The sequence below is a fragment of the Cygnus olor genome, chromosome 2 (genome assembly GCF_009769625.2).
Source record: "Cygnus olor isolate bCygOlo1 chromosome 2, bCygOlo1.pri.v2, whole genome shotgun sequence".
Classification (NCBI taxonomy): Eukaryota; Metazoa; Chordata; class Aves; order Anseriformes; family Anatidae; genus Cygnus; species Cygnus olor.
This window is the reverse complement of record NC_049170.1, coordinates 539,766-565,977: the sequence shown is the minus strand read 5'-3', so window position 1 is coordinate 565,977 and position 26,212 is coordinate 539,766. Positions and strand designations below refer to the sequence as shown.

Below are 26,212 nucleotides of genomic sequence, written 5' to 3'. Positions count from 1 at the left end.
GGGGCGGTGGGATCTGCCCACCCCCACTGACGCCAGCCCCCATCCCTGCCCCGCAGAGTGTCCCCGCAGCCAGGTGTACGGGGACTGCGCCAACGCCTGCCCCCACGCCTGCGCCCACCTCCGCCCGGGGACGCAGTGCCTGCAGCAGCCCTGCCAGCCCGGCTGCGCCTGCCTGCCCGGACAGGTGGGGCCGTGCCGCAGCCCCTGGGGGCACGGGGAACGTGGGCTAGGGTCGGGGCAGCAGCCTCAGGGTCCCCGGTCACCCGCAGGTGCTGCAGGACGGCGCCTGTGTGCCCCCCGAGGAGTGCCGCTGCGTGCTGGACCCCACCGTGCCCTGGGCACTCAACCTCTCGCGGGAGGAGCAGGAGCAGGAGCACGCGCCGGGCAGCCGCCTGCAGCACCGCTGCAACAGCTGGTGGGTGCCCCCGCGCCCCACGCTGCCCCCCCGAGACCCACTTAGGGTCCGGGTGGGCTCTGAGCCCCGCTCTGTCCGCAGCATCTGTCTCCGCGGCACCTTCAACTGCTCCCAGGAGGACTGCAGTGGTGAGAGAACACCCTCTGTCCCTGTCCCCGTGCCCGTGCCGTGGTCCCCGTGCCACAGCCGGGCCCTGCTCGCCCCCCCGCAGTGGACTGCCTGTGGTCCCCGTGGTCGCCTTGGTCCCCCTGCTCGGTGACGTGCGGGGCGGGCGAGCGGCTCTCCCGCAGGCACCCGCTCCGGCAGCGCCTCTACGAGGGGGCAGAGTGCCTGGGGCCCCCCCTGCGCCGGGCTCCCTGCTACCTCCCCGACTGCGGTGAGTGCCCCCAAACGTCCCTGGGAGGTGGCTGGGGGGGGGGGACACAAGGCACCGCGGTGGGTCCGGCTATGGGGACGATGCTCCCCGAGGTCTCACCCAGCCATGGGGGCACGGGGAGGCAGCGAGGGAAGGGGCAGAGCTGTCACCTGTGGGATGCCAGCCCTGGCGGGGGCTACAGCAGAGGTGGCAGCGCTGGCAGTGGCCAAGCACCTGGGTTGGTTTTTCTGCCACCGGCTGAGCCACTCCGGTTGCCACGTGCCCGAGGGCAGGGCCAGTGTGCGGCCAGTGCCGGTGACACGTCCTGCACCACCGGTGACGTGTCCTGCACCACCGTCAGCCTGCCCGGAGGGTGAGCACTGGCAGGACCCCAGGGTGCAGGGCCCCGGGGTGCCCCCAGGCTGCGATCGGAGCTGCACGGACATCCCCAGTGAGGCCCCCCCTGGCTGCAGCGCGGCCCCGGCCCCCAGCTGTGCCTGCGAGCCCGGCCGCTACCGCAACAGCAGCGGCCGCTGCGTGCCCGCCGCGCTCTGCGAGTGCCTGCACCGGGGGCAGCTCCATGAGGTGAGTGGTGCCTGCGGTGCCTGCAGGTGCCTGGGGGAGCCCGGGGGAGCTCGGGGACCCCCCCACCTCGCTGTGCTCACCCCCTCCCCCCCCCCCCAGCCTGGCAGCGAGTGGCAGGAGGAGTGCGCGAGGTGCCGCTGCGTGGACGGCAGGGCTGCCTGCACAGATGGCTGCCCCCCGCTCTCCTGCCCCGAGGTACAGCCCCAGCCCCCCTGCTGCCCCCCAGCACCCCCCCCCGCTGCTCCCCAGCTGCCCCCCCGGGGCTCTGGGAGAGGCTGATGCCGCTGTCTCTGCAGGGCGAGGTGAAGGTGCGGGAGCCAGGACGCTGCTGCCCTGTCTGCAGGATGGAGTGGCTGGGTAAGGGCCTCCCAGGGAACCCCCCCCCGGCTCTGCCCCAACTCTTGGGGACCCCCCACCCACATGGGGCTGGCCAGGCAGCCACGGGGGTGCTACAGCTCTGCCCCCCCCGCCCCTTGCAGAGGAGCCATCCTCCATGTGCCAGCGCTTCACCGAGCTGCGCAACATCACCAAGGGGCCCTGCTCCCTGCCCGGGGTGGAGGTCAGCTACTGCAGCGGGCGCTGCCGCTCCCGCACCGCCGTCACCCCCGAGGTGAGCCCGGGGCAGCAGCGGTGCCCCCACCCACGCCCCCCCTCGTGGTGCCGGGGGTCTCGGGGTGCACGCAGCCCGATGACGGTGCCGCTGCGCAGGAGCCGTACCTGCAGACGCTGTGCGAGTGCTGCAGCTACCGCCTGGACCCCGCCAGCCCCGTCCGCATCCTCAGCCTGCCCTGCGCCGGCGGCACGGTGGAGCCGGTGGTGCTGCCCGTCATCCACAGCTGCGAGTGCAGCAGCTGCCAGGGTGAGCGGGACTGGGGGCTGGCGTGGGGGTCCTGAGCAGCTCTGGGACCCCCTCGCTCCATCCCCGGCCCCTCCTCACCCCGCTGTCCCACAGGGGGGGATTTCTCCAAGCGCTGACGTCCTGGCTGGCTGGACGCTCCTCCTGTGTGACGGTGGTGGAGGACCCCACGGCACCCCGGCTCCCTGGCCCCCCAGCCCTGCAATAAAACCACAAACACCCAGCTCGCCTGTGCCTTGGTGGGAGTGGGAAATGGGGAGGTGGGAGGGAGCAGGGTGCTGCACTGGGGGGGTGGATGGGGATGGGGATGGATGCAAGGCGAGGGTCTGGGGTGCTTGAAGGGCTCCAGTGGGTCCAGGGCACCTCTGAGATCCCCGGGCCCCCTGTTCTGGCTGTCCGAGCACCCACCACCTGCCCACCAGGCTCTGCATCACCGCCAGCCGCCCACCCTGTGGGCACCCCAAAGGCACTGCAGGTGTGGGGGTCTGGCTCCCTGGGTGCTCCCCAAGACCCTGCCAGTCTCCAAGACCCTGGGGGGTCCAGGCTGCCCCGCACAGCTCCCCCAGCGTAGCCCCTGCCCCAGTACTCATGTCCCCATGGCGAGGCCGTCACCTGCTGCCCTCACACCTGAGGCCACCACAGTAGATGGGATGGCAGCGGGGAGAGGCACCAGCCCGTGCTCCTGGCACCCTGTGCTCGTGGTGGCACAGTCCCCAGAGCGTCACAGCCCCCAGAGCATCACATTCCCCAACATGACACGGTCCCCAGGGTGTCTCTCCCAGGGCAGGTGGCTGCTTGCACCCAACGAGGTGCTGCTGTGCCACGCCATGCTGTGCTGTGCCGTGCCATGCCGTGCCGTGCCGTGCCGTGCCGTGCAGTGCCGTGGGGTGTGCTCCCAAATTGGAGGTGCCGAGCTGCCCTTCTGCTCCTGCCCTTCTGCTGCCTTGACGGGTGCCCGAGCAGCCCCTCCCTGGTGCACGGAGCCCAGTGGGGGGGTCACTGCCTCCCCCTGGGGCAGAGCCAGGCCCGCAGGTACACGGCCGCCACCCTCCACCATCTGGGGAAGGGGCTTTAATATAGCAAACCTCTGAGCACAAATGGATTTTTTAGCATTAGTGATCCTGGGGGACACACCAGCCCGGGGCCCCGCCAGCACCGCGCTGGGCACGGGCGCTCCCTGCCCTTCCGTGTGCCGGTCACTACGAGATATTTTCATCCCGACAAAGCAGCCTCGCTTCTTTTATGCTGCTTCAGATAAGGGATGTCCAAGAACTCATTTGTGGAAAAGTGCGGCTTTGTGCCTGGGGCAGATTTGTGGGGGAAGCAGAGTTTAGAAGGCGGGGAGGTGACAGGTTGGGCTTTGCCCTGAAAAATCACTCAGGTTCCATCCCGTGCTGATTGAAAACAGCAATAATACCAAAAGCCTGCGTGCTCGTGGGCTGGGCAGGTGGCTCCCTGCAGGGCCTGGGGCCCCCACACCTCTCACCATGCCCAGGGCCCCCTGCCCCCAGCCCCGGCTGCCCCCAGCCCCATCCAGCCTGGCCTTGGGCACTGCCAGGGCTGGGGCACCCACAGCTCCTGGGGGCAGCCTGCGCCAGGCCTCACCATCCGCAGAGGGAAGGATTTCTGCCTTGGATCTAACCCAAACCCACCCTCTTTTACCTTAAAACCATCGCCCCGTGTCCTACCGCTACCTGCTCTTGTAAAAAGTCTCTCTCCACCTATTTTATGTCCCCTTTAAGTGCTGAAAGGCTGCAGTGAGGTCGCCCCAGAGAGAAAGAAGCATTTTCCCTCCTTTCCTATAAAACATTCCCGATGAATTTTGATATATTTATTTTTCATTTTTATTTTCCTGCCACAAGCGGCCAGATGCCAGCTAGCAGCTCTCTCATGCAGCATGCTACCTCCGCGGTGTGACTCGAACACAGCAGGGAAGAGGAGCTGCACTAATGCCCACCGACGGGGGGCTCGGCCCAGGGGCGCAGGGCGGGCTCCAGCTGCCCACAGCACCGGGCTTTGCTGCTGCACCTCAGCGCAGTCTGGTTGGGGGGGGGATGTCGGTGAGGCGGGGGGACCAGCCTGGGGACAGGGCGCAGAGGCGAGCACTGCCCTGCTTGCTTCAGGAGCACCCTCCTCGGAGCACGGCGAGGTGGCTGCGGGCATGGGTGCGGGTGCTCCTTGGGGCGAGCCGGCAGCAGCACCCGGAGCCGTGCTCCCCACTCACGTGTGGCTCCGCTGGTGGAGCCGCGGGCACCTGCCCTGGGTGAACGCCTTCCCGCAGTCACCGCACGCCCTCGGCCTCCTGGCAGCCTGCGGGGCTGCGGGCGGCAGTTTTTGGGGAGCGCCGGGGCCTTGCGCCCGCCCCGGCTCTGGCCCCTGCTCGGCGTGGGTGCGCTGGTGGGCCAACATGATGCCCTCGTCCCGAAAGCGCTTCTCGCAGCCGGCGCACTGGAAGGGCTTGGGCTCTGGCCGCGCGCTCGGCGGGACCGGCCGCCCGTCCTCCAGCGCCCGCGGGCCCCGGTGTATGCGCTGGTGGCTCTTCAGGTGCTGCTTCTGGCTGCAGGTCTTGCCGCACTCACCGCACTTGTAGGGCTTCTCGCCGGTGTGCACCCTCTCGTGGATGATGAGGGTCTTCTTGTCCTTGAAGCGCTTGGGGCAGCGGGTGCAGGCGAAGGGGCGCTCGCCGGTGTGGATGCGCTGGTGGCTGACCAGGTGGTGCTTCTGGCTGAAGCGCTGCCCGCACTGCGCGCAGGAGAAGGGCTTCTCGCCCGTGTGCACGCGGCGGTGGCTCAGCAGGTGGTGCTTCTGGCCGAAGCGCTTCCCGCAGTCGGCGCAGCAGAAGGGCTTCTCGCCGCCGTGCACCTTCTGGTGCGACACCAGGATCTGCTTCAGCCGAAAGCTGCTGCCGCACTGCGGGCAGGAGAAGGGCCGTGCCGCCGTGTGCGTCTGCTGGTGCTTCCTCAGGTCCCGGCTCTTGCCGAAGCTCTTTCCGCACTCGCCGCAGGCGTGGGGGCGCTTGGGGCCTGGGGGGCCGCGGTGGGGCCGGGATGGTGGTGGCGGGGCTGGGAGGCAGAGCCCGGGGCCGGGGGGCTCCCCCTGCCCCTCGTGGGTTTTCTGGTGCCGCTTGAGGTCCCCTTTGGAGGGAAAGCCCTTCCCGCAGCGCGGGCACTTGAAGGGCCGCTCGCCCGTGTGGCTCCTCTCGTGGATGGTCAGCGCCGTGTTGCTCTTGAAGCTCTTGTCACACTCCGGGCACGTGGGCGGCTTCCTCTGCAGCGGGGGGGCCGGGAGGGGCTGGGGGCAGGGGCATCCCGCTGGGACCCCCCCTCTCCTGCTTGCCTGGCACCGCCGGGGCGTCCGTGGGGTGGAGGTGCTGGGCACCGGCGGCTGCTCCGGGCCTTCCTCCACCTCCCGCTTGGCTCCAGCGTCACCGTCTGCTGGGAGGGCAGGGCGGGTGTCACCCCCGGGGCGGCACAAGGGAGCCCCCACCCCGGGGGAACAGCATGCACCCCCTGCCCCAAGCCCCCATCCCGCCGGGCTGACAGGGGGCAGCCCCCCGCAAACAAACCTTACGGGGCGTGCGGGGGCCAGGGGACAGGGCTGTCCCCACGCCCGCCCCCCGGCTCCCCCCCCCCCACTGGTACCCGCCTGGCCAGGGGGCCGGGTGCCTCCTCCCCGCCGCAGGCTCCCGGTGCCGTCCCGCACTCAGCGTCTCCTCCTGCTCCATCTCGCAGATGACCTCAGGCTTGGTGCTGGGGCAGCCTGTGCAGGGCAGACAGAGCGGCCCCCTCGCGCGCTGCCCCCGCGCTGCTGCCAGCCCCGCAGCCCCCCCGCATCTCCTCCTGCTCTGCTCCAGCTGCGCAGCCCTGCGGCGATGCCAGGCAGCCCCTGCCAGCCTACAGCTGTGCTGCCCCCGTCCCCTCGCCTGCCAACTCTCCTTGCCTTGCTCTCGGCACCGCCTCTGCTCTCCCGCATTTCACCTGCTCCTGGCCAGCCTTTCTGCCAGGACTGCTGTCCTCAGGATACTGCCTGGGCAGTGTAAAAACCTGCAAGCATAACCACTAAATCAGCGTCCAGACATGGAATGGGAGCAGACGGATTTTCAGTTTCCAGGACTCCAGCCCTGTCACAGAGGAGAACCACGGCTCGGCCCCAGCCCCGCGGCTCCCGCGCGCTCCTCACCCAGCGAGGCGAGCACCTCGAAGTTCTCCAGCATCACCTCGCGGTACAGCTGCCGCTGCCAGCCCGCCAGCTCTGCCCACTCCTCGGGGGAGAAGTAGATGGCCACGTCCTCGAACGTTACCGGCATCTGCAGCGACAAGCCAGGAGCTCGGCACGCTGCACCACACCAACGAAAATCCGCGGCTCCTGCTGCTGCCGCTGCTGCCCTGCGGCCCACGGGAGCTGAGCACGGCCGCAGCACTGGGGAGCAGGGGGCGAAGCAAAGCAGCTCTCTGCCATGCTCCTGCCCCCACCCTGCTTTGCAGGAGCCTGGGGGGCTGCGGGGGCTCCAACACCTCAGCCAGGAGGCGCAGCAGGGTCACTGAGCACCAGGGCCCCCGCTCCCCAGCAGCCCTTATGGCGTGCCACCCTGCGGAACGCCGCCCGCGCTGCCTCGCCGCCTTCCCCACCGCTACGCTTGGAGGTAAATTCGGCCCCAAGCAAGACAGGCAGGTGCCGAATGCTCAGAGAAGGGGGGACTGCGCCTTGCCAGCCCCCGTGTGCTGCCCACTGGTGTCCCTCACCCCCCAAGCAGCCCCGGCCCCCATGACACTCGGTTTGGAGCACAGGGCTGCCAGCAGGCAGCTCCCGCTGGCAATGCTCTCAGCGGGCCCAGCTCGGGGCCAGGCACCAACGTCTTCTGCATGGGACCAGGTCTCAGAGCGCTTCTCACCATTAGGGTATCACCCAGGGGTGCCCCTGTCCCACAGGAGCAGCACCCAGCACTGGGGACCCAGCTGTCCTAGCCCACGGGGGGAGCCAGAGGGGGACCGCAGCACCCAGCCCCTGCGCCCTGTCCCCCTCCCAGCAATTTGCCCTCCCAGGCAAATCCCACTGCCTCCGTCTGCCGCCCCCATCACCCCTGCCCCGGCGCTGTTTGCAGCAGGGTCGCACCCACGGCCGGCGGGGCCACGGCTCTGCCACGGGCACGGGCAGCCCTGGTGCAGCCCCGGGAGCTGCAGCCCTGTGCACTGCCTGCAGCACAGATGGATAGATCCCGGATCTATCACAGATCCCGGATATGGCTTCGCCCAAGCCCCCGGGGGTGGGCACAGAGTCACGGTGCCAAGGGACGGGAGCGTTACAGGGGCCACCAGGCTGCTTTACCGTGAGCGCCGCTGCGGCCCCGTCTGCACCCGACCCCTGCCCGAGCAGCCGCCGCCTGCAGGCTCTCAGCGTGGGGAGGGAAGCGTGCCCAGACATCGGTCCATGCAGACAGGGTCGGGTGCTCCGGGTCTGTGGCGAGGCCCGTCCCGCAGATCAGCCACACGGGTGCACAGTGACAGACGGCCCTGCGGGTTCTGCCAAACACAAAATTTTGCGTAAGGAACCAAAAGGAGGCGGGAGCCGGCCCACCCATCAACCACTGCATTCCCCAGCGAAACACTGGGGGTGTGGGTGGGGGTCGGGGCCAGGAACCCCCCGTGCAGCAGGACCTGCCCCTCTCCCAGCCCCCTGCTGCAGCCCCGCGCCCCTGCCCAGCCCCGGCCCGCAGCCCCTACCTGTGCCGCCCGCCCAGCACGGCCGTGGCCACGGACAAAGGCGGCCCTGGGAGCCGGGGGCTGCGTCAGCTGCTGGGCCTCGCCACCACCAGTGCAGCACGGGAGGTGTAGTCCCGCTGCCGCGCACTGCACGGCTCGGTACGGCACGGCACGGCTCTGCACGGCTCGGTGATGGATGGCCCAGCACACCTCAGTGACGCATGGCACGGTGCTGCCCGGCACAGCACAGCTCGGCACAGCGCTGTGCCACCTTGGCTGTGCCGGCACTGCCATGCCCCCACCCCACTGCCACTGCCCGAGCCTTGCCCTGCGCCGGGCAGGGGCTGCTCCGGCCCTCACGCTTCAGCAGCTGCAGTGGCCCCAAGGCTCCTTGTGAGAAACTAAGTAGTGTTTTTGCAGTGGAGAATTACTTTTCTGTATTCCAAGGTAGTCGTGTAGTCATAATAAGGAGATAAGTAGATAAGCGGACAGTAGAAGGCCTCACTGTTCCAAAATAAGGTGGAAGCTTGAGAAAAACAGGATGAGCAGTGTGGGAACAGTAAAACAAAGATCACAGGTTCTCAAAACATAAAAAAGGAGAAATTAAAGGGTTGAAAAAAAAGAAAAATTGTACACATATGGTATAGAGGAGCGTCGAGTAGCTTGTGAACCTGTAGTACTCAGCCAGTGAGGAAACAGGGGAGGTGATCAGGCGTCGGGTAACAGGGGATAAAAGGTTATGATTTGTTTACTAAAATGCGCTCCTGATTGACAGGACGCCCGCCATTGCAATCGCGAATAAAATAGCTTCATAGGAGGTCCTGTCTGAAGAAAATTATTTGGGATTTTTCTCACATCCTGTAACAGGCATGGGCGCAGCTCCCGTGGGACCCCGCAGCTCTGCAGTGCCTGGGGCACCGGGGTGCAGCGAGAGCCGAGCGCCTCGCAAACACCACCCCGTGCACCTTCTGCAGCAGCAAGGACTTCTCCTGGGCACAGAGCGTGGTCTGCTCAAGGTCACGGGGGTTCTGCTCCTGTCCTCAACGCTGTTCCTGCAGCCCCCAGCCCAGCTCGCGCCCAGTGCCGCTGCCCCCTCCCCAGCACCGAGCGGGTACCCCCCTGCCAGTGCCCAACAGCTCCCCACCTCCGCCCATCGCCCTGCTGCTGTGGGTGCTGCTTGCTTCCCTTCTGTCCCCTCGTCTGCTGTGCGCGGGTGGTGACAGGGGCCTGCGGGTGCCACAGAGTCATGGAGTCCTTCAGGTGGCACAAGACCCCTGAGGTTGTCTCGTCCAGCCTCTAACCCAGCACCGACGAGTCCTCCACGCTGCTGGGCTCTGCGTGTACACGTCTCTTGAGGACCTCCAGGGGTGGCGACCCCACCACTGCCATGCGCAGCCTGTGCCAATGCCACACAGCCCTTCCAGTAAAGAAATGTCTCCTAATATCAAACCTAAACCTCCCCTGGTGCAACTTGAGGCCATTTTCCCCTCGTGTTATCACTTGGTGTTTGGGAAAAGAGCCTGATCCCTACCTTGCTTCAATATCCTTTCAGGTAGTTGTAGAGAGCAATAAGGTCTCCCCTGAGCTTCCTCTTCTCCAGACTAAACAACCCCAGTGCCCTCAGCCTCTCCTCACAGGACTTGTGTCCCAGGCCCTTCACCAGCTTCGTTGCCCTTCTCTGGACATGCTCCAGGGCCTCGATGTCCTTCTTGTAGTGAGGGGCCCAAAACTGAACACAGCACTTGAGGTGCGGCCTCACCAGAGCAGAGCACAGGGGGACGATCACCTCCCTGCTCCTGCTGGCTGCACTACTCCTGACACAAGCCAGAATGCTGTTGGCCTTGTTGGCCACCTGGGCACACTGCCGGCTCATGCCCAGGCGAGCATCAATCAGCACCCCCAGATCCTTTCCCTCTGCACAGCTTCCCAGCCACTCTGCCCCAAGCCTGTAGCGCTGCACGGGGTCGTTGTGGCCAAAGTGCAGGACCCAGCACTGAGCCATGCTGAACCTCATCCCTTGGCCTCTGCCCATCGACCCATCCTGTCCAGGTCCCTCTGCAGGGCCTTCCTACCCTCGGGCAGATCGACACTCACGCCCAGCTTGGTGCCACCTTGAAGCTGACTGGGGGTGCGCTCGGTGCCTCCCCCAGAGCACTGATGACAATATCAGCGAAGTGGCCCCATGCTGAGCCCTGGGGACGCCGCAGTCCAAGGGCTGTAAGCAGGCACGGTGCTCTGTCCCCGTGGTGCTCCCGCAGGGCTGGGGGCAGCTCGCTCCCCGCTGCGCACCCTCGGCTCCCCGCGCTGCTCCCTGCTGCCTGTGCTGCTGCGGCCAGCCTCCATCCCACAGCATCGCTCCAGCAACCTGCCACCCCCGTTCCCAACCTTGCAGAGGAAGCAGAAGGTGCACGGCCAGACCGCCAGCTTCCGCAGCACCGCGTGCTCGTGGCAGCGTGGGCTCAGCGACCACCCTGGCACCGCCGGCTGGGATTTGCACGGCTGCACCCGCTGTGGGGGCGCTTGTCCCACGAGGAGCTCCACCTGCCTGTGACTGCACCGGTGACCGCAGATTTGGGGGTGTTTGGGGCGCCCCCAGCTCCTGGGGCTGATGGCGTGCGCTGCCCTGCGACCGAGGGGCGTTGGGTGAGGAGAAAGGACAGGCGGCATGTCCTAACGGGAACACTGCCCCCTCGTGCTTGTTTCCACTTTTTATTAGTTCCTAGATTAGAAAAAAAAAAAAAAAAAAAAAAAAGGAAATATAAATACACGTGGTCCTTGCTGCGCTGGTCACCGGGGGTCTCCCACACGCAGCAGCCCCCAGACCACAGCAGTGGTAGCAGTGACACCAGGCGGCCCTGGTCCCCTCCCCGAGGCACCGTGGGCAGCGGCTTAGCAGCACCGCAGTGAGGCAGGATCAGTGCTGCTAGCCCATTTTACGGATGGGGAAACTGAGGCAAGGCATTTACAGAGCTGCCACGTGCCACCCACACAGCAGCTCCCAGCTCGCGGCCCCCCCACCCCAAAGGCAGCCCCCAGGGACTGTGGGTGCCCATCAGTGGAGGTGCCCAGGGTTGGGGTGCTCGGGGCCTTGAGCACCATGAGCCCCAGGGGGAGACGTCCCTGTGCATGGCAGGGGTGGGATGGGGTGGTCTTTGTGGGTCTGGTCCCCCCGAATTGCTCTGTGGCTCTATGGACAGCACGGCTCGGTAACTGCACGATGTGAGCTGTGGGAGCCTCCCCCGGGACAAGGGGGGCTGCTGAGCCTGGGGGGCAGAGGGACAGGAGCCGACAGCAGCGCCTGTGCCAGGGAAGGGAAGGAGCATGCTGCAGCAGTGCTCCCCACGGCCCATGCCGATGTGCCTGGGATACATGTGAGGAGAAACGACAGCTCCTACTGCAAAAATCGCCCCTCTCCTACCCAGCAAGGAAGGGTGGGTGCCCGCTGCAGCACAGGGAGGGTGGCACAGGGACATGGGGGGAGGCCATGCAGCTGCTGGTACCCAAGTGAGGGGACAGAGGAGGCGGCGAGGGGACAACGCGGTGCTGGCCGGGCAGGGTGACCTGAGGCCATCTTCAGACACCCCCCCCGGCACCTCTCCTGTACCAGTTCCTAACCCGGAGCTGGGGCACCTCGCTGGGGTGCGTGGTGGCCCCATGCCTGGTGCTGCGCCACCGCCACGCACCCGGCACACTGCACCAACCACCAGCCCTGCGCAAACAGCCTGCGAGCTCCAGCCTGGCACGGGGAGGTGAGAGCACCCACGGTGCCAGGCCTAGCTTGGGCCCCGGCCCCGGTCCTGGCCGTGCATGAAGAAGCTCAGGGCCCCTTTACCACCAGCAGCAGGGGAATGGCCACACTCTGCCCCCCAGCATCCCCCAGGGCCAGGCTCAAGCCCTTGTCTGTGCTCCGTGTGCCGGGCACGCTGACAGCGTGCTGTGAGGGTGCCGCGCTTGCTCCGGGGCGAGCTGGCTCTGCAGCAGTGTCCCAGCGCGCCACCAACACCACAGCAGGCCTGGGTCCCAAAATTGCTGTGCCATTCCCCCTGTCTGCTCCATCTGCAGAGACGTGCACAGAGCTCTGCGCTTCTGCCAGCTCCTACTTGTACTTGGACAGGGCCTCCAGCGGCACCTGGAGCTGGGTGCAGGACATGAGCAGCGGGTGCACGGGGAGGAAGGGGCTGAAGGACTCCCCGTCCCGGTAGCAGGACAGGAGCCGCTCCTCCGTGTGCGTGCCCTGGTGCACGGTCAGCTCCTTCTTGTGGCTGAAGATCTTGCCACACTCGGTGCAGGGGTAGACCCGCTCTACCGTGTGGGTGAGGTGGTGCGTCCGCAGGTTGCCCTTGTACTTGAAGCTCTTCCCGCACTCCAGGCAGGTGAAGGGACGCTCGCCCGTGTGGATGCGCTTGTGCTTCATCAGCGTGGTCTTGAGGTTGAAGGTCTTGCCGCACTCGGGGCAGACGAAGGGGCGCTCGCCGGTGTGGATGCGCTGGTGGGTGATGAGCGTGCCCTTGCGGTTGAAGCTCTTGCCGCACTCGGTGCAGGTGAAGGGCTTCTCGCCCGTGTGGATGCGCTGGTGCTTGATCAGCTCGCCGTTGTGGCTGAAGCACTTGCCGCAGTCGGCGCAGGCGAAGGGGCGCTCGCCCGTGTGGATGCGCTGGTGCCGCGTCAGGTCGCCGTTGCGGCTGAAGCTCTTCCCGCACTCGCTGCAGCCGAAGGGCCGGTCGCCGACGTGGATCTTCTGGTGTAGGATGAAGGTCTTCTTGGCGCAGAAGCCCTTGCCGCACTCGGCGCAGATGAAAGGCCGCTCGCCGCGGTGGATCTTCTGGTGCGTGATGAAGTTGGCCTTGCGGTTGAAGCTCTTGCCGCACTCGGTGCAGGAGAAGGGCTTCTCGCCCGTGTGGATGCGCTGGTGCAGGATGAAGGTTTGCTTGGAGCAGAAGCTCTTCCCGCAGACGGTGCACTCGAAGGGCTTCTCGCCCGTGTGGATGCGCTGGTGCCGCATCAGGTCGCCCTTCTGGCTGAAGCTCTTCCCGCAGACGGTGCAGGCGAAGGGCTTCTCCCCGGTGTGCACGCGGAGGTGGGTGATGAGGTTCCCCCGGTGCTGGAAGCTCTTCCCGCACTCGCTGCAGGCGAAGGGCCGCTCGGTGCCGTGGCTGCGGGGCCGCCGGGCCGGCTCAGTGCCAGGTGCCGACGTGACTTTGTGCCCAGCGGTGCTCGCTGGTGGGACAGGAGCCGTGCCTGTCCCCACACAGAGCCCCGGGGCTCGGTCACGCCGCCTCGCACCGGCTGCACCATCCACTGGCTGACACGGGGCGCAGCCTCCGGGCTTTTCTCCAGCAGAGCCACCTCTGGTTTCACGTCCTCTGGCTCCTCCTTGGGACGCTTCTCACCTTTGCCTTCGCCACCTACTAAGAGAAGAAAGAACCCGGCCACCACCGGCACAACGCAGAGCCAGGAGCTGCGTGTGGCCCTGCGCTCCTGGGAACCCGGCACGGAGCTGAATCCATCGGCACAGGCACGGCACGGCTGCGGCACAGGGACAGCCCCGGGCATCACTGCTGGATGCAGCACTGCAACCACAGCCCAGTGCCACCGAGGCTGCCCAGGGGCTGCAGAGCCTTGGCTGCAGCGCTGGGTTAGCGCTGCCAGGAGCCCCTTGGTGTGGGAGGAGCTGGAAGAAGCCAACGCACCCTTGGCACCGCAGCCAGGTAAAATGCCTCCCTCAAACCTGCCCCCACGACCAGACACACGTGCAAACTCTCATCTAAAGCCAAAACTGTGCAGAGATTGCATTTGCAGTTTAGGGCTCGAAGGACCTGTTTTTTTGCTATGGGGGAGCCCCCAGGGGACGTGTTCAGCCCCCTCCTGTAAAACAAATTGACAGCTGAGGCTGCCCAGACAAACAGGAGAGCACCTCGGCGCTCCTCCAGGGTCGCACAAGGAGCAGTGCCCCCGGGGCTGGCAGTAGCACGGGGCCAGGGTCCCTCCCTGTGGATTTCTGCCAGGTTGGGGCAGGGGGAGGACAGCAGCACCCCCTGGCTCTCTGCCTGCCCAGCTGCTCCAGCCCTTGGCGCGGTGACTCCCAACAGCAGCCGCGCACCCAGACGCAGCACCCAGAGGCAGACACAAGCCGGGTCCCAGCCCCACAGTGCTCACCTGCACCTGCGCCTCCTGGGTCACCCAGGCCCTGGGGACACCCGATGTACGCCTCCTCCTCCGGCTCCACCTTCACAATCACTTCGGGCTTGGCATCGCCTGCGGGGGCAGAGGGCAGAGCTCTGGGGGCTGCGCTCAGCACACCCTGGGCACGGCCGCAGGCACCAGGGGCCGGATTCTGACCTCGGCTGGCAGCAGGGAGGGCAAGGGTGGGCGCTGCATGGCACCCGTGGGGTGTCACCATCCCCAGGACTGCACGGGGCAGCTGCCCACAAAGGCACCGAGGGGCAGAGCAGGGAGCGTGACCCCATGGCACAGCCCCGGGCACCCCCATGTGCCCAGCCCCACTCACAGGCAGCGGGGTCAGGGGGCTCCTCCTTCTCCCGTGGGCAGCAGTCACCGTAGGAGTCGTCCTCAGGCTCGGTTTTGATGACGACCTCTGTTTTGATGCCTGTGGAAGGAAGCACCCGGCCCACACGTCCTGCTCTGGGGACGGACAGGGCCGTGCCGCTGCCACCCGCTGCTGTTGGGTGCCCGCTCTGCAGGCACTGGGAGCAGCGAGCTCGGTGCCTCCTGCAGCCAGGACCCCGGGGAACCACAGGGCTGCACCAGATGCAGGTTACTGAGGCTCCAAAGCACCCATCAATATTAAACTATCATCATCTTACTAAGTTAGATACTATTAAATACTTGTTACGCAGGGAAGGGAACTGCTGCTTTTCCTGCAGGAGGGAGTTCCCGGTTCCCGAAGGGCGCAGGGCATGCCCTGTCCCAGCACAACCCCTCTGTGCAGCGCCCTGCTCCGCGTCACTTACTGGTGTTGGGGACCCCGGGGATGCTGGGGACACTGGGGACGCCAGGGGCAGCAGCCCCCGCCCCTGGGCCCTGGGGGTACCCGATGTCCGACTCGTCCTCCGGCTCCATTTTCACCACAATCTCGTGCTTCACACCAGCCCAGCCCTTTCCTGGGGAAGAAAAAGCCAAATTTGGGTTCCCTGGACGTGCGAGCAGACAGCAGCCAAGCAATGCTGCCACTCACTCCGTGGCGCTGGGATGGGCACAGAGGGGACAAAACCTCCCCCAGGGGGAACGGAGACCTCCAGTACCACCCAGCCCAGGCAGCGACCACCCCAGCGGCTCCCTGCTGCCCAGTGAGGGTCCTCACCCACCGACCCCCCCCCAGCAAACCGCTCCGCTGGGCCCTGGGGGCAGCAGGCACGGGCAGCCCACCTGGGGGTCCCACGGCTCACCTGCACTGCGGGGGCCAGGGACTCCCCTGCGCCCCCCACCCCGGGGGTCCCCCACGAACGGCTTCTCCTCGGGCTCCATCGCCGGGGGTCTCGGGGTCCCGCCAGGAAATCCTGCCCGAGGGACAGGACAGCCGCCTCCAGCCGCGCTGCTCCCTGCGAACGCCTGCAGAGAGACCCCAGGCAGAAGTCACCCTTTGTGCCAAACCGGCCCCAAAATGCAAGCAGCGAAGCAGCACCACAGACAGCTGGGGACTGGGGGGGCTCGGGCACAGGGGGGCTCCGGAGATCTCCAAGCTGCTTCTCCTGATGGCTGATTCCTCCCCTCCCCTTCCATCCTATCCCTTCCCCTCCCCTCTGCCTTCGGGGAGTTGCTGCTTTCAGCAGGGGAAGGCACAGGAGGAGGAGGAGGAAGAGGAAGAAGAGGAAGACCGACATGGGGGCTACGACAGCACAGAGCAGCCCAGGACAGGGCTCGGTCACCCTGCCCACACCCCCACCTCACTCCTCGCAGCCCAGCAGCAGCGGCACAAGGTCACAGCCGAGGCACACGGCGGGGCCGGAGGGGAAGGAGGAACCGGGAGAAAACCCCGTGGAGTGCAGAGGCAGCTGCGCCCCATGAAGCCGGCAAGCTTTCCTCGGCTGCTGGGCACGCTTTTCACGAAGGCACGGCGATGCGGTAGATGCAATCTCAGTGGAATTTGACACGCTGCCACGAGCAGCGCCGGGGGAAGCCCCAGAGCAGGTGAGGAGCCGCTGGGGACACCCGGTGAGGGTCGGCATCCCCAGGCACCCCCAGGCACCATGCGCTCAGGCGCCCTCCTGAGCAGGATGCAGTGGCAGTGCCCAGGGGGGATGTGGCTGCGTCCTGGCAGAGCCGCTGCCGGGCCCCACATGCCTGTGAAGGGGTCTCCAGCATCACTCCTGACCCCGTCCTGCCGAGCTGCACGTGCAGCAAACCTCCAGAGCAACGCGTGCTGGGCACCCCGGGGACGCTCCCCGCTTGTGCAACACCCCAAGGGCAGCTTCCCACGTTCACCGTGTCCTACCCGGACTTCCCCTCCGACACACGCGGACCCACATGTTACCACTCCTCGAGAAGCTCTCTGCTCCTCAGGGCACCCGGTGCTGCCACCACCTTTGTTGGCCAAATGCTCTGTGCCCAGGGGGCCTCTGGCAAACTGCACGTAACCACGGAGCGACCTGGAGCAGGAGCAGGAGCAGGGTCCTCGTCCCTCATCCCGCCAGCCCCGTGCCCCGTCCTGAACCTTGCTTTCCCTCCCACTTGGTGCCATGTCCCCGCGGTGCAGAGCGCGTCCTGCCTTCCACCTAACCGCAGCACCGGGAGCCACCGGGCAGAGCGTGAGCCGAGGCAGGACCTGCTGCCGTGGCCGCTGCCCACCCGCGCCAAGGCCGCCCCGCAGCCAGCCCAGCACCAGCGCTCCGAGCCAAGAGGACCTGGCGCTGCCGGGGATGCCCGGAGGTGGCACGGGGCCGGGAGGGCGCGCGGGCAGGCACGGAGCTCAGCCGGGGCTGGAGGGAGCAGAGCGCAGGGGTTGTCCAGCTCGGTCCTGCTTTCAAACAAGAGAGGGGTTGTTCTGGGGGGGGCTCTCCCCGAGGTGCCCCCCACCCCCTGCTAGCTCGCCCGCTGGCACTGGCGCAAGTCCGTCCTGGGGCCAGGGCATTTCGGATGAGCTCCAGCAGGCGCCAGCCGGGGCCGGGCACGGGTTCTGCCCGCGTTACCTGCGCCCCTTGTAGCGCAGCCCGGTGCCTCTCCCGCCCCACATCCATCCCCCCAGCACCTCCCGGTGCCCCGGGAAAGCGCCCGGACCCCCGCCCGTCCCCTCCCCGCTCCTTCGTGCCAGGACCTGGGGGCAGCCGGGTCCCGAGGCAGCGCAGCCGGTGCGCTCGCCGTGCCGTGCCGGGCCGAACCGTGCCGGGCCGGGCCGTGCCGTGCCGAGCCCCCGGCTCTCCCAAAGCCGTGCCTGCTGCCGGCAGAGCCGCGCGGGGAGGACGGGGGCCGGCGGCTCGCGCAGGGGGCGCCGCTCGTAGCGGGGGCACGGCCCCAGCCTGGCTCCAGCCCCACCGGGGACCGGCGGCACCGGCAGGCGGCGAGCCCCGAGCACGCACCGCAAGCGGCGTTTTGCGGTATTAACGGGTGTTCCTCGGGTCTGGCGCTGTACGCCCCAGGGAGGGGCCGCACGCCGCTGGCTCCGAGCGCCCAGCCGGGGCCGGACAGCAGCGGGGGGGGGGCCCGGGGGCCGGGGGGGGCGGCGGGTGCCGGAGCCCCCTGGCACCGCCCCGGGTACCCTCGGGCCCCGCTTCCCCCTCCGCGGCACCGGCCCCGTCCCCGGCTCCCCGTGCCCCCCCGGCGCCCCCCGTTTTTTTGGGGGGGGGTCGCACGAGCGGCACCCGCACCGCGCGCACCGCGGTCCAGCCCCGCGGTCCCAGCGCACCGCGCACGACGGGCACCGGGGCTGGGGGGGGGTGGCGCGCGCCCCCCGGTTCTCCTCCCGGTGCCCCCCCCCGAACCCCGGCCGGCCCCGCGCCCCCCGCCCCGCTCTCACCGGCGGCGCTCAGAGGGGCGGCGGCTCGGGCATCGCCGCCGATGGCCGCCGACCGCGGGACCGCACCGGGGCGGGCGCACGGGGCGAGGCAGACAAAGGGCCGCCCCGCTGCACGCCGGGAGTTGTAGTCCGCCCCGCCGCCCCCCCCGGTACCGGCACGGCCCCGCCGCCCCCCCGGTACCGGCACGGCCCCGGCCCCGGCACCGCCCCGGCGCGCCTCAGCCCTCCGCAGGGCACCGGGGGGGACTCGGGGGGAGGCTGGAGCCCGGCCGGAGGGGGGCTCGCCGGGGGGGGGCTCAACGGGGGGGGGGGCTCACCGGGGGGGACTCGCCGCGGGGGGGCTCGCCGCGGGGCTCAGCCGCTGCTGCCACGGGCAAACGGGCCGGGTACGGGGAGCGCGGTGCGGCGTGCTGCCCGGGGCTGGCGGCCCACAGAGCCTGGAAGCAGCGAGTGCCACCGGCAACCGCCTCCACCCCCTGCCCCCGGGCGGGGAACGGGACTGGGGGCTGCGGTCAGGCCCTGACGCTTCATCCCCGCCGCTCCCTCACGGTCCCCCTCTGCCCCTGCTCCCCGTGGGGTCCCTCCGTCCTTCCCGAGCTGAGCCTGCGGGGGCTTCAGGAACCGCTCCCACATGGCTCCGTACCACGGGGTCCATCCCCCAGGAGCAAACTGCTCCAGCACAGGTCCCCCACGGGTGGGCGGCAGCTCCCCCCAGGCCCCCTGCTCCTGCGGGGGCTCCTCTCCACGGGCAGCACAGCGGGGACCTGCCCACAACACCCGTGCAGGCACCGCACACTGGGACACCGCTGCAGCCCCCAGCCCTGGTCCCATCGCCCCACAAACACTGCGGCCGGGGCCACCTCCCCTCCCTTCTACCCACCTGGAAATGGGGACACGGGGGGTCACAGGGTGAGGGACCCCCTGGGAGAGCCCCCGGACACTGGTAGGGCTGGGAGGTGGCTACAGAGGGGCAGGCAGCACGAGGGCTCCTGCACCCCAAAAGCGCTGGTCCAGCTCAGAGCAGGGCATGCTGCGGAGGCACTGGCATGGGGATGCGCACGTAGGAGGAGAGAAACAACAACGGTAACACAAGTAGGACGGCGGAGGAGACGATGAGGAAAAGCCTCCCGCCCCGGGGCTTCTCACCCTGCCGTACCCAGCTGTGTGGGCACTGGGGCTGGTATGGGGACGTCTCCCCACCAGCTCCACCACGCGTCCCTCGGAGCAGGGAAGGGCAGACAGGTGCAGAGCTCGGCGGGCACCCAGAGGCTGCCCCCACCGTGGTTGTTTCCTGGCCTCAGTGCTGGGAGCGAAGCCTCGGGCGTAACTTGGCCGAGGCGTTGCATCAGGGGCCAGCTGCAGCTCCCTGCCCCACGGAGGAATTTTGGGTCCTGTTGCTCTTTCACATTCTGCACTCCTGGCATGAAGCTGGAGCCAGGGCGTCCTCCTGAGCAGCTGGGGTGACACCAGGGCACAGATGACAGCCAAGCGACTGGGTCAGCTTTGGGATGGTGGCACGCTCCCAGCCAGAGGGCAGCAGGCACCCAGGAGGGGACAGGGAGCAGCGAGGTGACAGAAGGAAAGAGAGGGAAGCGGTCAAATACCATTGAGGAGACTGGGAGCAGGGCCAGCAGGAGCAGGACCGGAGCCAGAAGACGCCCGTTCCGTCCCTGCCATGCTGCTGAATGTGGCCAAGCCGTCACCTCCCACAGGCTCCAGGCATTTAAGTCCACACGTGGAGCCAGCCACTGTGCCGGCGAGCCAGGTTTTGTGAACATCAGCCCCAAAAAATGGGGCCAGGGCAAAGCCTGGGTCACGCCGGCTCCCTGCCAGCTCCGGCGCAGCTGCACCACGACTGCTGCCCCACGTGGCCCCACGCTCGCAGCGGTGCCGACCTGCAGGTCCTCACGCTGTGTCCTCATGTGGCTGCAGCCATGTGCAGCGGGCACCCGTCCTGCTGCACCGCAGCGTTTTGGGACCAGCACCCGGCTGCCTTCACCGCCACCGCCGTGCTCCGCTCCTGGCAGCGCTATGGAGGAGGGCGCTCGCACCCACGACAGCCCCAGGATCAGTTTCTCTGTTTCTGCAGTTTCTGTGATTGGCCATTATTCTACCGCCAGTAAAAACGAAAATTATGGTGCCATCCACTGAGCTTGGTACAAGAGCACGGCCAACAGCAGCAGAGCTCCGGCTGGCAGAGGGGGCAAACGTCCTCCACGAGACGGACGCGGTGCGCGGCAGTGTTGCAGCGAGCGCGTGCTGCTGGGAGCACTGCGGCTCCCGAGGGAAAAGGCCCTGCCACTGCGGCTGGATTAACGCGGAGATTTATCAGGTCTTTGTCTGAGCTCGCAGGTGCCCTGAGACCAGCAGGATGTGAGCACTGCACAGCCTCCTGCGCCTGAGCAGATGGCGCTTGGCCACGGTCCCTGGGATGCGCAGCTGCAGCAAGGGCAGTGTCCCGGCTCCGTGGTCCCCAGGGCCCTGGGGACACCCAACGGCAGGGGCTGTGGCAGGGGCTGGCCCCAGGGCTGGGGGGGGCACAGCAGGGGGTGCAGAATGGCCGTGCCCCCTGGGAGCGCTGCGTGGGGCCAGAGTGGGATGCTGGCCCCGCTGGGCTGGGTGGCGGCAGGATGCAGGGCGGTGATGCTGGCGCAGCCTGGAGGCGTTGTGTTCCTGATGGCACCCAGGAAGCAACGCAGGGTCCCGCTCAGAGCCACCCATCGACCGCTCGGTGCTGCTCAGGCTTCGGTGCATCCTGGTGGCTCTGCAGAGGGGAGCAGCACCCCCGAGCAGGTCCCCCCAGCACCATCCTGCCCCGTCCCAGCAGCAAGGAGCCACACACCACACAGGGCAAAACGAGCGCCCCCAGGTGCTGCAGGACAAGAGCCCGTGCCAGGAGCAGCCCCAGCACAGCCCTGGGACGCCCCAGAGCAGGGGAACCCCCCGGGACCTGCGCCTCCTCTTGGGGCAGCTCAGGGGGTGGCGGGGTGGTGCCCCACGGGAGGCTGCTCCTTGCCCCAGCTCTCACCGGGGGCCAAGCCCCTTTTAGGGCAGCAGACCCGAGGCGCCAGGAAGGCTGCTTGTCCCTGGATGTCCCCAGACCCTGCTAAGTCAAGCGTCAGCACTGCCGCACCTACGTGGGGCCCCACGGCACAAAATGCCACAGGCCTTGGGCTGGCGCGGGCACCCCGTGCACCCAGGAACCGCGGCTGGGGGCGGAGGGCTGCACAGCCAGGCACCACAAGCCACGCTCAGCCTTGCTCAAGGGCAGGAGCCAGGAGCCTTGGCACGTCCTCCAGAGCCACCTGCATCCTCTTCCTCCCTGCAGTCAGCAAACGTGCCCGCCCAGGGCTGCAAGCCGGTGGCACTTGGCCAGCCACTTCCAACCCGCTGCTCCTTGTGCCCGCACCTCCCTCGCTGGCTGGCGCCCTGGCAGGACACAGAGGGGCAGCAGGCACGGTCGCGGCGCAGCTCCTGGAGCTCACGGAGCATCAGGCACCCTGTGGGCAGGGGCACGGCCCGGCATGGGCACTGCTCACCGCAGCCTCCCCGGTGCCCCTCGCCTCCGCGGCCATCCAGGAACGGAGACGCACGGGGTTCCCGGCAGCGATGCAGCGGGGACCAGGCGAGGCAGGGCACAGCAGCCAGGAGCAGGCAGCAAACCCCTCACCCCTCCCTGCATCGCTCCTGCTCCTCTCCATCCACCCGGCCCGGGGGGCACCGGTTCACCCAAACAGCCACGTGTCTGCAAAAGGACTTTATTAGGCTACGAAAATACACAAACCATCCTAATAATTAAGTGACACTATGCCCCATGACTTAAAGTAGCCGCTACCCCAGGTGATGGTACCCAAGGGAAAAGTCACCATCCCGTCCCCCAGGCCAGGAGCCCACCCGGGCAGTGCCAGCAGCGGGTCCCTGCCTTGGTGACCGGTAGGAGAGGACAGAGGGGAGCAGCACGCAGAGCCTCACGGCGCACCCGATGAAGCCTGCCTTCACCCCAGGGGCCACGGAGGAAGCACGCAGCACCACACAGCAGTTCCTAGGAAGGGGCACCCCAAAGCCGCAGGGTTTGGCCACGAGCCCGGAGGGGCTGGGCAGCACACAGCTCATCCCAGAAGGGAAAACCCTCCCTGGGGGAGCACCGGCCGGATCCTGAGCCAGGGCTGCACCGCTCCCGTGGCACAGGCACTTTTCCCCGAGGCCGGCACAACGCAGCTCGCGGAACAGCAGCGCTCCTGCCCTCCCTCGCTGTTGCACGAGCCTGCCGAGGCCGGGCGCAGGCTGGGAGCTGTGGTGCAGGCTCCAGCCACGCTGGCGCGGTGCTCAGCCACGCAGCCGGTGCTCAGTCACACTCTGTGAGTTGGTCGGAGCCCGTGCAAGAGCTGTGAGCCAGTGCTGCAGAAGCAGGGCAGGCACCAGAGTCCCGGACACCTGCGCTGCAGGACACACGGACAGCGGGGTGCACGGATGGATGGACACCTCCCCGTGCCAGGCTCTGGCAGGCGAGCAGCCCAGCCGGCTGCGCCCTCCCAGCACCAGCGGGGCTGCCAAACCCCCGCCACCCCGCCGGCTGCATGGGGAGCAAAAGCTCCCGGAGCGCAGCACAGCCAGGAAGGGCCCCCCCAGCTCCTGGGCCTGGGAAGGGGGCGATGCCGGTGAGCGGGGCTGGGGCACGCAGCGGGACTGGAAGCGCGTCTGGTGCCGTGCAGTGCGGGCAGCCCCAGGGGCCGGGGGCACAGGGTCCTCGTCCTGCCCCTCGGTGTTGATCCTGATGCGGAGGCCAGCCCGCCCTCCTTCACCGAGGTGGGGTCTGCAGCAGCTGGCACTCAGGCCGGGGGTACCCTGTTCAGGGCCCCCCTCCCATGGTCCCAGCCTCCCACAGGCAGGGCCACATCCTGGGGGGCTGCTCGGGAGTGGGAGAGGCTGTAGCCTCCCCAAAGCGGCCACAGGAGCCTCCCCTCACTTGCACTGCACAGCCCCGAGGTGCTGGGGTCAGGAGGTAGCTCAAGGTCCTGGGAATGGGGCAGGGGTCCTGGGTGCTGCCCCCCAGCGCTCCCAGCAGCCAGGGGCTGGGTGGCAGCAGGGAGCCTGCCCTGCGAGCAGGGCCCAGGTCTCAAACCTCCCCTCCGCCCTGCCAGCCGGGGGCAGAGCAGCACGGGGTCTTTCCAGCTCGGCTGCAGCCGCCCAGGCTCCACGCTCCCGTCGCTCTCCTGGCTTTGAGCACAGACGAAGACACCCGGGCAGCTCCGCCGGCTGCCAGGAGGCTGCTGCTTCCCAGCCCCGCCTGGGCACCAGGGGAAGCACCCAGGGTGGGAATTCCTTGAGGTCCTGAGGGGTCAGGGTGAAGTCCCAAGCCACGTTTGAGAGCTACGGCCGCCCGTCCGGCGGGTCGCCCCCCGTGCCGAAGGTCCCGCTGTCCCCATGCGCCCGCAGGTGCAGGAGCAGCTTGCTCTTGGAGCTGAAGCCCAGCCTGCACTGGGCGCAGGCAAAAGTCTTGTAGCGCCGGTGGAGCTTCTTGTGCGTGATGAGGTTGGCCTTGTTGCAGAAGGCCTTGTCGCACTGGGTGCAGGCGTAGGGCCGCTCGCCCGTGTGCACGCGCTGGTGCACCAGCAGGTTCCCGCTGCGGCTGAAGCTGCGGCCGCAGACGGGGCACTTGTGGGAGCGCTCGGGCGCGTGGCTGCGCTGGTGGATCATCAGGCTCTCCTTCCAGCTGAAGCTGCGGCCGCAGCGCCTGCAGACGAAGGGCCGCTCCTCGACGTGGGTGGCCCGGTGCCGGCTCAGGCTGGCCTCGTCCTCGAAGCGCTTCTCGCACTCGGGGCACTGGCGCGGCGCGGCGGCCGCGTGCTCCTGGCGGTGCGCCTGCAGGTCCCGCTTGTGGCGGAAGCGCCGGCCGCAGAGCGTGCAGGGGTAGCTGCCCTCGCCCGCGTGGCAGGCCCGGTGCCGCAGCAGGTCCCCTCTCAGGCAGAAGGTGCAGCCGCACTCGGCGCAGGCGTGCTGGTGCCGGCCCCGGTGCTTCTTGTGCGTCAGGAGGTTGCGGTGGTGCTGGAAAACCTTCCCGCAGGCTGCGCACTCGTGGGTGGGCACCGGGCCGAGGTGCTCGCCCTGGTGTGCGCCCAGGCTGGCCGCGTCCTCGAATTTCTCCCCGCAGGTGCCGCAGATGAGGAGCCCCCCGGCCGCCACCGGCTCCAGCGGCCACTCGCCCCGCTCCCACGCCCCCATCCTCCCGGGGGAGCCCCAGGTCCCTGCCTCGCACCAGCCAGGGCACAGAGGGGGGCACCCCAGCTCCTCGGCACCCCCGGCCAGCGGCGCAGGTGGGACCCAGTGTCCCTGGTCACCGTCGCCAGGCGGGTCCTCGCCAGACGTCCTGCCCCGGGCAGCTGCAGGGAGCGGAGGCACAGCATCAGGGAAGTGTCCCAGCAGTGTCCCCCCAGCCCGACGAAGCCACCACGTGGGCAGCACCAGCCCCTCACCTGGGCGCAGCGCTGCAGCCTCCCCTCACCCCTCTGGTGCCACGGGGTGGAGGGCCTAGGGAAGGCCAAGCTGCGACGCCCCCACCTCTGCCTGGAGCCGCCGGCCTCACGGCACAGCTCGGGGCTCCTGCCCACGACGCACGGAACCTGCCCCAGCTTCCAGCCCGCTGTCCCCAGGCACCGGGGGGGCTGCACCCCACATCACTCACCAATGCCAGCGGTGTCGGGAGTTGCTCCGTCCCCATCACCAGGGGGAGCCCCCCCGCACAGCGCCTCCTCAGGCTCCATTTTGTGGATGAGCTTGGATGAGACGTCAACAGAGCCTGCGTGGGGGAGAAACCCCTCAGTATCCCCCGGAGCATACCCGGGGAGTGTCACCGCCACCAGAGACCCCGGGGACATGCCAGGGGTGCCAACAGTGCCACCCAAAGCTGCTGGTGCCAGCCCCAGCAGTGGCACTGAAGCTGGGAGCAGTGGGGCTGGGGTGCCCAGAGCGCTGCCCACACGCATTTTTGGTCAGCCCGGGCCCCGGCGCACGGCTCCTCCTTACCCAGGCAGGCGACCAGGTCGTAGTTGTCCATCATCACCTCCTGGTACAGCTCCCGCTGCCACGCCGCCAGCTCTACCCACTCCTCGGGGGAGAAGTAGATGGCCACGTCCTCAAACGCCACTGCAGCCTGGAAAGCAAAGCCGGGGCTGAGGGGCCTGGGGGTCCAGCGGCTCCATCCCCGCCCGCTGCTCCCCGCGGGATGTGGCACCCGCAGTGCCCGGGGGACACGCGGGGCCGTGGCGTGTCACGGTTCCCGGAGCATCCCCATCCCATCCCGTCCCCTTCCCCATCCCCATCCCCATCCCGTCCCCGTCCCCGTCCCCGTCCCCACCCGCGGGCTGCCCGGACCCCGGCCGGGCAGGGTCTGTGCGCTCAGCACGCAGGGCACGGCACAGCCCGGCCCGCAGCTACCGGGCCAGAAGCGGGCACCGGGACGAGAAGGAGCTGCCCCGGGGACCGGCTAAAGGATCCTCCCCCCCCCCCGGAGCTCCCCCCGCCTGCCCCTTCCCTCCCGGGCGCGGGGTCCCGCGGGCCGCACCCGCTGCATCGCTGCCGCGGGCGGGAGGCGGCGGCACCGGGAGCCCCCGGCACGGGGCGGCCGCGCCGCGATGGCGCCGGCAGAGCCAACACCGGGGCGGGCCCGGAAGGGGACGGCGGGGGCAGAGCGGGGCGGGGCGGGGAGCACCGGGGGGCGTCAGCACCGGGGAGCACCGGCACCGGGGCGCACCGGCACCGGGCGGCGTCAGCACCGGGGGCGCATCGCGCGCGGGGAGCACCGGCACCGGGCGCCCCCCCGGCCTGCTCGCCGCTACCGATCCGGTGCTCCCCCGGCGAGGCCGGGTGCCGTTCCGGGCCTCGCCGCCCCGCAGCCGCCGCTTTGGGCAGGCGGGGACCCCGCTGCGCCGCCCCGGCACCGTCCCGGTGGCGGCAGGGAGAGCCCCCGGTACCGGCGGTCCTGGCACCGATAGCGGCCGGGCCCCGTCCTCGCCAGCAGCGCCCTGCCCGGCTGCGCACCCCGGGATCCGCGCCCGGCCCCGGCCGGTGCCCCCCGGCCCTTGGACGTGCCGGAGCCGCGCTGCACGGGCAGCCCGGGGGTTACCGGTGCCCGCAGGAGCCCGCTGCGAGAAACGGCCCGCGTCGGGCTCCGGGGCCGGCAGAGCCCTGCCCTGCCCGCAGCCCTGTCCGGGAGCCCCCCGCGCCCCCAGCTCCGGGCCCGGAGCGGGCAGCCCCCCCTGGGCGCTTCCCCACGCAGCCCCGGCAGCACCGGCAGCACCGTCCCCGCTTGCAGACAGGGAAACTGAGGCACGCG

At 68.8% G+C, this 26,212-nt stretch overlaps 3 protein-coding genes across 5 annotated transcripts in view; 1 reads left to right on the top strand and 2 right to left on the bottom strand.

Annotated features, from left to right (window-relative positions):
* Positions 1 to 2,525, top strand: part of LOC121066529 (SCO-spondin-like) — a 34,525-nt gene extending 32,000 nt beyond the window's left edge. Inside the window, 10 exon segments of the mRNA XM_040550149.1 lie at positions 57 to 184; positions 270 to 415; positions 497 to 543; positions 627 to 791; positions 1,132 to 1,355; positions 1,455 to 1,550; positions 1,652 to 1,712; positions 1,835 to 1,965; positions 2,064 to 2,214; positions 2,308 to 2,525. Of these exon segments, the coding sequence (XP_040406083.1) occupies positions 57 to 184; positions 270 to 415; positions 497 to 543; positions 627 to 791; positions 1,132 to 1,355; positions 1,455 to 1,550; positions 1,652 to 1,712; positions 1,835 to 1,965; positions 2,064 to 2,214; positions 2,308 to 2,330 (1,172 nt within the window). The 3' untranslated portion in view covers positions 2,331 to 2,525.
* Positions 2,526 to 4,027: 1,502 nt separating this feature from the next.
* Positions 4,028 to 8,265, bottom strand: LOC121065999 (gastrula zinc finger protein XlCGF52.1-like). 3 transcript variants are annotated; one of them, XM_040549305.1, is made up of 5 exons: positions 7,932 to 8,263; positions 7,537 to 7,730; positions 6,391 to 6,517; positions 5,857 to 5,970; positions 4,028 to 5,642 (listed from the first exon to the last, which is right to left on the bottom strand). In XM_040549305.1, exons 2-5 carry the CDS (start codon positions 7,630 to 7,632, stop codon positions 4,432 to 4,434), a joined length of 1,548 nt encoding a protein of 515 aa, XP_040405239.1. In that variant the 5' UTR covers positions 7,633 to 7,730; positions 7,932 to 8,263; the 3' UTR covers positions 4,028 to 4,431. The 3 variants fall into 3 exon arrangements, with proteins under 3 accessions (XP_040405239.1, XP_040405237.1, XP_040405240.1); XM_040549303.1 differs by lacking the exon at positions 7,537 to 7,730 and having other exon boundaries at positions 7,932 to 8,265; XM_040549306.1 differs by lacking the exons at positions 6,391 to 6,517; positions 7,537 to 7,730; positions 7,932 to 8,263 and adding an exon at positions 6,151 to 6,254.
* Positions 8,266 to 12,006: 3,741 nt separating this feature from the next.
* LOC121066528 (zinc finger protein 135-like) lies at positions 12,007 to 25,554 on the bottom strand. Its single transcript, XM_040550148.1, has 10 exons — positions 25,442 to 25,554; positions 24,904 to 25,030; positions 24,563 to 24,676; positions 23,255 to 24,260; positions 16,363 to 16,516; positions 15,317 to 15,479; positions 14,882 to 15,031; positions 14,419 to 14,517; positions 14,067 to 14,165; positions 12,007 to 13,298 (listed from the first exon to the last, which is right to left on the bottom strand). The coding sequence occupies exons 1-10, from the start codon at positions 25,448 to 25,450 to the stop codon at positions 12,007 to 12,009; spliced, it is 3,213 nt and encodes a 1,070-aa protein (XP_040406082.1). The 5' UTR covers positions 25,451 to 25,554.
* Positions 25,555 to 26,212: the final 658 nt, after the last annotated feature.

Excerpts from the sequence above, each read along its gene's own strand:
- LOC121066528 (XM_040550148.1), bottom strand. Across the intron at positions 14,518-14,881 it reads CCCCGGGGTCCCCAACACCA|GCATCAAAACAGAGGTCGTC; the intron begins GTAAGTGACGCG and ends TTCCTTCCACAG. Across the intron at positions 14,166-14,418 it reads GCCCCCTGACCCCGCTGCCT|GCGATGCCAAGCCCGAAGTG; the intron begins GTGAGTGGGGCT and ends CTGCCCCCGCAG.
- LOC121065999 (XM_040549303.1), bottom strand. The coding sequence starts at position 8,204 with ATGGCAGTGCCGGCACAGCCAAGGTGGCACAGCGCTGTGCCGAGCTGT. Across the intron at positions 6,518-7,931 it reads GTGCTGGGCGGGCGGCACAG|ATGCCGGTAACGTTCGAGGA; the intron begins GTAGGGGCTGCG and ends TTGTCGCTGCAG. Across the intron at positions 5,643-5,856 it reads GCACCCGGCCCCCTGGCCAG|ACGGTGACGCTGGAGCCAAG; the intron begins GCGGGTACCAGT and ends CCCTCCCAGCAG.